We start from the raw sequence: 12,007 nt of genomic DNA, 5'->3' as shown, positions 1-12,007 counted from the left end.
CAGACGGGTCTATTTTAAAACTCACGTGTTGGGTGCGAGAGACATCAGCTTGTAGCGGCTCACCAGATGATGCTGCACGTGCTAGCTCCTCACCCACCGTGCCTGTCGCACTCTGCTCAGCCTGGAACACAGCACAACAATGACTGCAGGCAGCCTATTTACAGGATACATGTGCACCCTGCACCAACTACAGGTGATCTACACTCCAACATGTACTGTATAAAAGCTACTGCAACTAAGCCCACAATCATTAGCTTTGGAGCTTTACAAAACTGATAACTCTTCTTTCATACATAACAGTTTTATTGTACTATAACATAGGAGCCATTGTGTCAAATTAATCACATACTTGTCTAAGAGGGAGCTATAACTGGTCTGCTCTTCCATTGTCGCCCCTGGTCACCAGTGGAAACTTTAATGAGTTAATTTTATTTATAATGTATCAACATACAATAATGACACGAAGCATAAGGTAAAGGTCATTTCAAAGCACAAAGCAACTGAGGCTCCTTGGCGTTGATGCCCAATTACATTGTGTATAGGATTACCTAGGAGCAGGATTTTGCGCTGGCCAATGGTAGGAGTTGGGCAGAAAAACACCATTCCTGGGAAAGTACAAAAGTGGCCAACAAACTGCTCACAGGTAACTGCTCTCTACTCATCCTCATTGAACCTCTTGCCACGTTTGATATAATGAACCATCCTCTTCACCTTAACACTCTGCACTCTCTAGGCCAGGCCTGGACAACCTGTGGCTCTCCAGCTGTTGTGGAACTACACGTCCCAGCATGCCCTGCCACAGTTTTAGCATTCCCTAATAACAAAACTGTGGCAGGGCATGCTGGGATTTGTAGTTTCACAACAGCTGGAAAGCCACAAGTTGGCCAGGCCTGCTCTAGGCCTACATAGCACTGTTCTCTCCTGGTTCACCTCTTGCCTCTCCTAATGCCTTTTAAGTGTCTCTACACGTCCTCTGATCTACTCTCCCAACCCATTGGGGTCGCTGAAGGCTCTGCTACGCCCTAGATTTTATACCTTTATACCTTTACTCATGGTGAACTAATATTTTCCTTCAAACTCCACTACTAGCTTTTTATAAAATAACATGCAAAAGTACATCTCCTGCTATTGATTGTTGGAGAGGCAGTTGATAAAGCAAGATAAAAGCTGCCGAAACGTCAACATGTCCAAAAATAGGATTTAATTACCTACCGGTAAATCCTTTTCTCGTAGTCCGCAGAACTTAGCAGACCTGATCAAGTAGCTGCTCGGCAGAGTTGTAAAGCCGAGACACCCCGGGCAGCCTCCCAGTAAGAACCCACCGACCTAGTAGAGTTGGGTTGTACTTTAGGAACCGGCAATCCTGCCGATGAAAAAGCATGATGGATAGTAAGCATGATCCAGCTAGCAATAGAATGCTTTGAAGCAGGGCACCCAATTTTCTTGGGATCATAGAGAACAAACAGTGAGTCAGCTTTCCTGTGACGAGCTGTCCGCTTTACGTAGCCCTCACAACATCCAAGCACTTTGAGGTAGAAGAGGTGTCAGTAAGCACCGGAACCACGATAGGTTGGCTGATATGAAACGCAGACACCACCTTAGGAAAAAATTGCTGACGAGTTCTGAGTTCAGCTCTATCTTCATGAAAAATCAAATAGGGGCTATTGTGAGACAACGCCCCCAGTTTGGACACACGCCTTGCAGAAGCTAATGCCAATAGTGTAACGGTCTTCCACATAAGAAACTTTACATCAACCTCCTGTAAAGGATCAAACCATTCCGATTGTAGGAACTGCAACACCACGTTCGGATCCCAAGGTGCCGTGGGAGGCACAAAGGGCGGTTGGATGTGCAGAACCCCCTTCAAGAACGTCTGAACCTCAAGAAAATGGATAAGGCCAAAATCTGGACCTTCACAGAGCCCAAACATAGGCCTACATCCACACCCGACTGTAGAAAAAGGAAAAAATGTCCCAGTTGAAATTCCACTGCAGGAAATTTCCTGTTTTCACACCACGAGACATATTTTTTCCAAATACGGTGGTAATGTTTAGACATTACCCCTTTCCGGGCTTGGATCAGGGTTGGAATAACTCTGTCCGGAATGCCTTTCCGGGCTAGAATTTGACGCTCAACTTCCTTGCCGTCAAACGTAGCCGGGGTAAGTCATGATAGATGAATGGCCCCTGTTGTAGAAGATCTTCTTGAAGAGGCAGAGGTCACGGGTCCTCCAGGAGCATCTCCAGTAGATCCGCGTACCAGGCCTTTCTTGGCCAATCCGAAGCAATGAGAATTGCTTGAACCTTTTCCCTTTTTATTCTTTTGAGAATTCTTGGGATCAGTGGAAGAGGTGGAAACACGTAAACCATTTGGTAGACCCATTGAGTCACCAGAGCTTCCACCGCCACTGCTTGCGGGTCCCTCGGCCTGGAACAATACCGTTTTAGCTTCTTGTTGAGACGAGAGGCCATTATGTCTATCTGTGGAATTCCCCGCCGACGTGTTAAGGACTCGAACACCAGCAGGTGATGGCCCCACTCCCCCGGGTGGAGGTCGTGTCTGCTGAGGAAGTCCGCTTCCCAGTTGTCTACTCCCAGAATGAAGATTGCCGACAGCGCCACCACGTGTCTTTCTGCCCAGAGGAGAATTCTTGTTACCTCTGACATTGCTGCTCTGCTCTTCGTTTTCCGCCCTGTCGGTTTATGTACGTTACTGCTGTCACATTGTCCGACTGAACCTGAATGGCGTGATTTTGAAGAAAATGCGATGCAAGTAGCAGGGCGTTATATATGGCCCTTAGTTCCAGAATGTTGATCGGAAGAATGGTTTCCTAACTTGACCATTTCTGCTGCGGTGTATACTGGGCTCCACAAGGATTGGACAATGGGGTGTAGAGTAGGATCTTGATCCGAGGCACCAACAGGCTCAAAGCTTTGACTGTTCCCAGTATGCATAGCGCCGCCTCCTATATCACCCCGCCTCCCTGCACAGGAGCTCAGTTTTGTAAGTTGGTGCTGCAGTAAGCAGACACTTAACAGAGGGGCTGCTCCAAACAGCCCTAAGAAAAGCTTTTTATGAGGTAAAAAGTGAAGACTTCAAGGGCAGCAGCGGTGGTAAATGTCTTGTGACATTCACTGCTGCAGCTCCAGCTCTCCCCAGCGGCGCTGTACACTCCCGAGCCCTGGTTGCCGGGTACCTACAGCGGAGGCTCCGGTTTTCTTCACGGTAGACACACACGGCTGGGGCTCTCCAGGATCGCGTGGCCGCGCATCGGGAGGTGGTAAGTGGGTCCCGCTTGCGGGACCCGGTCTTCATCGCGATACGGCGCGGTCAGTGGGAGGCGGGCCGCGCGCGCTGGCGGTGGACACTGTGGATACAGGTGATCCCACTAGATCACCAGGGCATGGTGCAGGTCAGGTTTTCTCTCTAAACCAATTTTTATATCGCCCACAGTACCCGGTGGTTTTGCCAGCAGACGGGATAAGGCTTTGACCTGAAGCCCCTCCCCCAGCCCCAGGGCGCCATTTCTAGCAAGTGTTCCCGTCCTGGAGCTGCATCTCTGTCTTTTCCTCACTCCCTGTCAGTGTCTGCGGCGCCATTATTCTTCAGCTCACTGTTCCTGGGACTGCTTGGGCAAATCCTCCTATGTAAAGCCGCCTGGTTGTCAGTGCTGTGACTTTACATGACACTTAAGTATTCTACGTGCCTTTATTAGTCAGTGTTAGTAAGAAAGAGTGCATTTAGTCAGGGTTTCCTAGTACAATTACCCTGTGATATACATCCAGTTCTTACTGTGTACTGTTATATCTATTGTTATATAGCTGTGTAAGCTAGTCCAGTGCAGTATTATTGTCAGTAATAACCTCTGCATTGTATGAACTGTGACTATCTGTGTGTGCATTTGATAGCTGAGTGTTGTCCATTCGTGTCTTTCACTCAACTTGCTATCCCTATATTCTATAACCTGAGGGGGCTTGGTGCGTCAGGTTTTATCTAATATAGGATTTTCACAAAGATATACTGTATTACGTATTTTTCTCTGTGATTTAGTCACCATATCTCTCCTTTATCTCTGCTAGTGCTGACTACACTGTGCAGGGGTTTGGGTTTAGAGATATAGTGCTGCTGATAATTGTACTGTGTTACCTCATACTGCAAGTTATATCATGTCTGCTTCTGAGGGTAACGGTTCTGGGGCTGAACACACTGCCGGTGTTGCTGAAGCCACAGACCCATATGAGGAGAATATAGCAGCTGTGGGCTCTGGTTCTGGGGGCTCCTTGCCCCCCAGTGGGACTGTGGCAACGGAGGCACATACTGACCCACCGTGGGCCGCTTTTTCCACGCTTCTGCATACGCTAGTTCATAAACTAACACCCCCTATGGGACCCCCAATGCCGGTACAACCGTATGTGGTCCGTGCAGCTAAACCGCCGTGGGCGGACAATTTATCTGCTCAGTTAAAGAAGGTGAACCAGTCCCTGACTACTAAAAAGTCTGACCATCGCTCGCCTAAGTCCAAGGGGTCCTCTAAGCGAGCGCTTGTCTCCTCACAATCCACTGCTGTCACTGACACCTCGTCTGATGAACATGGCACGTATACTGACCCCACAGGTTCTGACTCAGATACGGCTGATGGGTAGGGTAGTTCACATGTGGATGTTCCTGATCTTGTGGAGGCTATTAAGTTAATTGTACAGATTATGGATGATCCCGAGCCATCCGTCCCTCCTAAGAAACCAGATAGGTTCAAGCGTCAGAAGGTGGTTAAACAAGTTTTACCTCACTCTGACCACCTAGTGGATATACGTCAGGAACCCTGGGAAAACCCGGGTACGAAGTTTGTGCCTCACAAAAAGATGCTGGTTCGCTATCCCCTCGCGCCAGAGCTGTCTAAGAATTGGGAAACCCCTCCTCCAGTGGACTCACATGTGGCTAGGATGGTGGTTTCCTCAGCTCTGCCTGTCACTACCGTCACGTCTCTAAAAGAGCCTACGGATAAGCGTGTGGAGGGTTATCTGAAAGCGATTTACACCCTCACGGGTGCTGCGCAAAAGCCCACTATTGCAGCTACATGGGCTGCCGAGGCTATTGAAGAGTGGGCCTTGGAGTTAGATACTGAAATCTCCTCTGACCATGCTAGACAATGCTTGTCATATATTGTTACAGCTTCTCGCTATATTAAAGAGGCGGCTTCGGATGCCGGTATCCTAGCAGCCAAGGCCTCTACTACGTCAGTCCTGGCTCGCCGGATATTGTGGCTGAGATCCTGGTCTGTGGATCTGGACTCTAGAAAAACCCTGGAGGTACTCCCTTTCAAGGGAAATATTCTGTTTGGGGAGGACTTAAATAAGATAGTGGCTGACTTGGCTACTGCCAAAACTGCCTGTCTACCAAATACCGCTCCTTCTGTGTCGAAGGCTAAAGGTACGTCCTTTCGCCCCTCAGGTAAAGCAAAAGGTCAGGCGTACCACAAGCAGGCCCGCACTTCCAAACCTGGTAAGCCGAAGCCCAAAAGAGCCTGGGCTACCCGTCAGCCAGCTTCCAAGACCGATAAGCCTGCCGCATGACAGGGCGGGCCTCCCCCTGGGGGATCCCAGGGTGGGGGGCCGGCTTCTAGGGTATACCCAGGAATGGTTGAAGACCACTTCAGATACCTGGGTACGGGAAGTCGTCACTCGAGGTTACGCCATAGCCTTCAAAAACCGACCCCCTCATCGATTTTGCCAGACAGACGTCCCTTCGGACCAGACAAAGGCAAACACTTTGCATTCGGTGGTACAGACCCTCCTGGATACAGGAGTTGTAGTACAGGTGCCTCTTGCTCAGAAGGGCCGGGGGTACTATTCTCCGCTGTTTCTAGTCCCGAAACCAAATGGGTCCACCCGGCCCATTCTCACCTCAACGCATTGAACAGGTTTGTGAAGGTTTCCAAGTTCCGTATGGAAACCCTTCGCTCTATAGTTCTGGCCTTGGAACCTGGGGACTACATGGTCTCCCTGGATATACAGGATGCTTACCTGCATATTCCTATAGCAGCGTCACATCAGCGATACCTGAGGTTCGCTATTGGCAACCTTCATTACCAGTTTCGGGCGTTACCTTTTGGTTTAACAACGGCTCCGCGAGTCTTCACCAAAGTAATGGCGGTGATGACGGTGGTACTCCACCTTCAAGGGGTCAGGATACTGCCGTACCTGGACGACTTGTTAATCCTGGCAAATTCCCCAGAACTTCTCCTGTGTCATCTGGATATGATGGTCCGGTTTCTACAAGCCCACGGGTTGCTCATCAACTGGAAGAAATCCTCCCTGGTCCCTGCTCAGAGCATGGTGCACCTGGGAGCGCTATTGGACACTCACAACCAGCGGTTGTTCTTGTCTCAGGAGAAAGTCCTGAAGCTTCAGGACAGGATTCGTTGCTTCCTTTCTCGTCCGCAAGTGTCGATACATTTGGCGATGCAGGTGCTGGGCCTCATGGTCTCAGCATTCGACATGGTGGAGTATGCTCAATTCCATTCTCGCCCCCTCCAGAGGCTGATTCTAGCCAAGTGGGATGGCCTGCCTCATCGGATCACGTCTCACATGATCTCATTGACTCCGGAGGTCCGTCTGTCGCTACTTTGGTGGCTCCGGGACCAACAGTTGTTCAGGGGCCGTCCCTTCTGGATATCCAACTGGGTCCTGTTGACGACAGATGCCAGTCTAAGAGGTTGGGGCACGGTGCTGGAGCAACACTCACTTCAGGGTCGGTGGACCAAGGAGGAGTCTCTCCTCTCGATCAACATTCTGGAATTGCGGGCGGTCTTCAATGCGTTGAACCTGGCCCAGCATTTAATTCAGAACCGTCCTGTTCAAATACAGTCGGACAACGCCACCACAGTGGCTTACATAAATCATCAAGGCGGCACTCGAAGCCGCCTTGCAATGAAGGAAGTCTCACGGATTCTACGTTGGGCGAAACGCCATCTACCGGCCATATCGGCAATATTCATTCCGGGAGTCCTGAATTGGGAAGCAGACTTTCTCAGTCGTCAGGACGTGCATGCCGGCGAGTGGAGCCTCCATCCAGAAGTGTTTCAACTCCTAGTGGAAAAGTGGGGTCTTCCAGAGGTAGATCTGATGGCGTCTCGACACAATCACAAGGTTCCGGTCTTCGGAGCAAGAACAAGGGATCCTCAAGCAGCATTCGTGGATGCGCTGGCGGTGCCGTGGAGGTTTCGGCTGCAGTACGTGTTCCCTCCGGTGTCACTCCTGCCCAGGGTAATTCGGATGTTCAAGCAAGAAAAAGGAAATCTGCTTCTCATAGCTCCGGTGTGGCCCAGACGGCACTGGTTCTCAGACCTGCAAGGCCTATCGTCAGAGCGTCCACTTCTGCTTCCACAACGCCCAGACCTCCTCGTTCAGGGCCCCTGTGTCTACCAGGACCTAGCCCGGCTGTCTTTGACTGCGTGGCTCTTGAAGCTTCCGTCTTGAGGGCTAAGGGTTTTTCTGAAGAGGTCATTAAAACTATGTTGTGGGCCTGGAAACCGGCTTCTGCTCGGATTTACTATAGGGTCTGGCATTCCTACTTTGTTTGGTGCGCATCTAATAATTATGACGCTTCCAATTTTAGTACAGCCAAACTTTTGGCTTTTCTGCAGCAGGGCCTAGATTTAGGCCTGCGTCTGGCCTCCCTCAAGGTTCATATTTCTGCCTTGTCGGTGTGGTTTCAGAGAAAAATTGCGACTTTACCTGATGTTCATACTTTCACTCAGGGTGTGTTGCGTATCCAACCTCCCTATGTCCCGCCTGTGGCTCCTTTGGACTTGTTGGTGGTTTTGGAGGCGTTGCAGGAGCCTCCGTTTGAACCCCTGGGTTCAGCTGACCTTAGGTGGCTTTCCCTTAAGGTTGTGTTCTTGCTGGCTATTGCCTTTGCTAGAAGAGTGTCGGATCTGGGTGCCTTGTCTTGTAGTTCCCCATATCTGATTTTTCACCGTGACCGGGCGGTTCTTAGGACTCGTCCCGGATATTTACCTAAGGTGGTTTCTTTGTTCCACCTTAATCAGGAGATTGTGGTTCCGGCCCTTGTCTCTCCTGATTTGTCTCCCAAAGAGCGGTCTTTGGATGTGGTACGGGCTCTCCGTATCTATGTGAAGAGAACTGCTTCTATTCGAAAATCTGAATCTCTCTTTGTTTTGTTTGGATTTCACAAACGTGGCTGGCCTGCTCACAAGCAGTCCCTGGCCAGATGGATTAGAATGGTGATTGCACATGCTTATATGAAGGCTGGTCTGTCAGCTCCTGCTCACATTACGGCCCATTCTACTCGGTCTGTTGGACCTTCTTGAGCGGCCCAACGTGGTGCGACCCTTGAACAATTGTGCAAGGCGGCTGCGTGGTCCTCAGGAAACACGTTCATAAGGTTCTATGCCTTCGATACTGCCGCTTCCCAGGATGCTTCCTTTGTACCTCGCAGAAAGAGATTTAACAAAGGTAAGTTCTTACCATAAATCTCGTTTTTTCTTGGAACTGTTCCCCCTGGGTGACTGCTCCCCAACCTCCGAGACTTGCGTATGTGGTTAGCAGAACCCAATTTTGAATCCCAAACCTTCGACCCTCAGTCAGGTGAGAAGTCTGAAGCCACCACAGAAGAGAAATCCTGGCATTTGGTGACAGACGTATCCTCTGGTGCATGTAAAGATACGATCCGGACCATTTGTCCAGCAGATCCAGCTGGAAGGGCCTCGCATGAAACCTTCCATACTGCAGAGCCTCGTAAGAGGAGACCATCTTCCCCAGAAGGCGAATGCATAGATGCACTGACATCCGGGCTGGTTTTAGGACATCCCACACCATCGACAGGATTACCAATGCCTTTTCCAATGGAAGGAATACCTTCTGTTCCTCCGTATCCAGTATCATCCCCAGAAACGGAAGCCTCCGTGTTGGTTCCAGGTGGAATTTTGGTAAGTTCAGAATTCATCCGTGATCCTGAAGTAGTTGGGTTGAGAGGGCAATGCTGTCCAACAACCTCTCCCTGGAAGGCGCTTTTATCAGCAGGTCGTCCAGGTACGGTATTATGTTCACTCTCTACTTGCGAAGGAGAAACATCATCTCTGCCATTACCTTGGTGAATACCCTTGGTGCCGTGGAGAGGCCAAATGGCAGGGCCTGAAACTGGTAGTGACAGTCCTGTAGTGCAAACCTTAGATAAGCCTGATGAGTTGGCCAAATCGGAATATGAAGGTACGCATCCTTGATGTCCAGAGACACCAGGAATTCCCCCTCCTCCAGACTTAAGATCACCGCTCTCAGAGACTCCATCTTGAACTTGAACACCCTTAAATACGGGTTCAGTGATTTGAGGTTTAAAATGGGCCTTACCGAACCGTCCGGTTTCGGTACCACAAACAGGTTGGAATAATAACCCTTGTTTTGTAGTTGAAGTGGAACTGGGACTTTGACCTGAGTCTGTACCAATTTTTGAATTGCTGCCTGTAAAGTCATACTTGCTTCCCGAGAAGCTGGTAAGCCTGATTTGAAGAATCTGTGAGGTGGGAGTTCCTGAAACTCCAGTCTGTATCCCTGCGTGAAAAGGTCTGTGAAACAGGGATCCTGGCAAGATGTTGCCCAAACGTGACTGAAATAATGTAACCGAGCTCCCACCTGCCTGTCTTCCAGGCAGTGCTGAAGGCTTTGAGGAAGCAGACCCGGAGGTCTGTTCCTGAGAACCTGCAGCTGCTGGCTTTCTGGGTTTACCTCTATTACCTTTGAAGGCTGTAGAAGAACCTTTGGATCTGCCTTTGAATTTCGCTGTCTGAAAGGACTGCAGAGTTGGAGCAGAGTAGGTTTTCCTAGCTGGGGGTGCTGCGGAAGGAAGGTACGTAGACATACCCGCTATAGCCTTGGATAGCCACTTATCTAGTTCATCTGCAAAAAGGGCCTAACCTGTGAATGGTAGGTTTTCCACGCCTTTTCTGGAATCCGCATCTGCAGTCCACTGGCGTAGCCACAAGCCACTGCGTGCTGACACTGCCATGGCAGTGGTGCGTGCGTTGAGCAAACCAATTTCCTTTATGGCCTCCACCATAAAGTTAGCAGAGTCTTGAATATGCTGCAGGAGTAAAACTATCTCCCCCCTGGGTAAGATATCCAATCCGTCAATTAGGTTACCTGACCACTTTGCAGTGGCTTTAGTGATCTATGCGCAAGCAATAGTGGGTCTCTGGGCCACCCCAGCAGCAGTGTATAACGATTTGAGAGTATTCTCAATCTTGCGGTCAGCTGTGTCCTTTAAGGATGCTGCTCCAGGAACAGGTAAGACTATCTTACGTGACAACCTAGATACTGATGCGTCCACTATCGGCGGGTTTTCCCATTTCTTTTTATCATCCAGAGGAAAGGGAAAGGATGTAATTAACCTTTTAGGGATCTGACATTTTTTGGCAGGGTTAGCCCAAGTTTCTTCAAACAGGGCATTCAATTCCTTTGATGCAGGAAAAGTAACTTTGGCCCTCATTCCGAGTTGATCGGTCGCAAGGCGAATTTAGCAGAGTTACACACGCTAAGCCGCCGCCTACTGGGAGTGAATCTTAGCTTCTTAAAATTGCGACCGATGTATTCGCAATATTGCGATTACTAACTACTTAGCAGTTTCAGAGTAGCTCCAGACTTACTCTGCCTGTGCGATCAGTTCAGTGCTTGTCGTTCCTGGTTGACGTCACAAACACACCCAGCGTTCGCCCAGGCACTCCCACCGTTTCTCCAGCCACTCCTGCGTTTTTTCCGGAAACGGTAGCGTTTTCAGCCACACGCCCCTGAAACGCCGTGTTTCCGCCCAGTAACACCCATTTCCTGTCAATCACATTACGATCGCCGGAGCGAAGAAAAAGCCGTGAGTAAAAATACTTTCTTCATAGTAAAGTTACTTGGCGCAGTCGCAGTGCGAACTTTGCGCATGCGTACTAAGCGGATTTTCACTGCGATGCGATGAAAAAGAACGAGCGAACAACTCGGAATGAGGGCCTTAGGATTTCTTTTTTACATTAAAATAACATTCCTCCTCTACCTCCGCCGTCTTGTCAGGAATGTGCAGGACATTTCTGATAGCCTCCATCAGGGCCTGTATTCCTTGTGACAGGACCGCATCCCCCCCACTCGCATCCACTTCACCCTCCTCTGGATCTGATGTATCGTCATCAGTATCATCCTGCATGAGCCGGGCCAGAGAACACTTTTGTGGGCAAATGGCGGGGGTTTGAGGCGCTGGTATGAGAACTAAATCTTTATTCATCAGGTCATCCATAGACTGTCTTAAGAATTGCGTCTCTTTCTCATTATGGGATAATTTAGTAGAAATATTAGATATCATCCCTTTAATGGAAGCTAACCATGGGGGTTCTGCCCCACTAGCCTGAGAATGTGCACTATCCTGAGTACAGGGTAATGAGTCTCCGGGGGAAGAAAGACACTCAGCTGTGCAGGAAACACAGTCCCTGGACATGGTAACGTGAAGGGACACACACACACACACACGCACAGACAGAAGGTGAAAACACAGTTTAATGCACACAGAGCCCTCGTGGGGGACACAGAAATTGGAGCCAGCCACACAGCACCCTTGTAGCCAAGTAAAACTTAGCTGGATCGCCACACTAAGTCCCTTAATAGGGCTTAGTATACTACAACACTCCCCCCCTTCTAAGACCCCCTGGTACCACTGAGGAGACGTGGAGTCTTTGTGGAGGAGCTGTGCTTCCCTGTGATTCCTGTTAGTGTAAGCTGCAGAGCGAAAATGGCGCTGGTGATATGCTGGATCCGCTCATAGTGAAGCCCGCCCCCTTAGTGGTGCTCAGCTTCCCGCCTTTTTATACTGGCCTGAGGTAATTTTTATTCCCAACAGAGGGTTAAAAAGCCTTGTTAGGTATGTTAGCCAGTGTGGGTAATCAGTGATGGCTCAGCGCACCCCTCACAGCAGGACACACATCTGTGTATGTCCTCTGAGCCCCCTGGAGCACAGCCTGCAC

General features: G+C 49.7%; 1 protein-coding gene across 7 annotated transcripts in view; it reads right to left on the bottom strand.

Moving 5' to 3' along the window:
* The window catches only part of EPB41L1 (erythrocyte membrane protein band 4.1 like 1), a 233,597-nt gene that overhangs the window by 32,938 nt on the left and 188,652 nt on the right, over window positions 1-12,007 (bottom strand). For all 7 annotated transcript variants that reach the window (XM_063960309.1, XM_063960307.1, XM_063960311.1 and 4 more), the window contains one exon: window positions 26-121. In XM_063960309.1, the coding sequence (XP_063816379.1) occupies window positions 26-121 (96 nt within the window). The remainder of the gene's footprint in view (window positions 1-25; window positions 122-12,007) is intronic.

The sequence above is a fragment of the Pseudophryne corroboree genome, chromosome 3 (genome assembly GCF_028390025.1).
Source record: "Pseudophryne corroboree isolate aPseCor3 chromosome 3, aPseCor3.hap2, whole genome shotgun sequence".
In the NCBI taxonomy this organism is placed as follows: Eukaryota; Metazoa; Chordata; class Amphibia; order Anura; family Myobatrachidae; genus Pseudophryne; species Pseudophryne corroboree.
The sequence above is the reverse complement of the archived record's forward strand: the minus strand, read 5'-3'. Positions and strand labels throughout refer to the sequence as shown.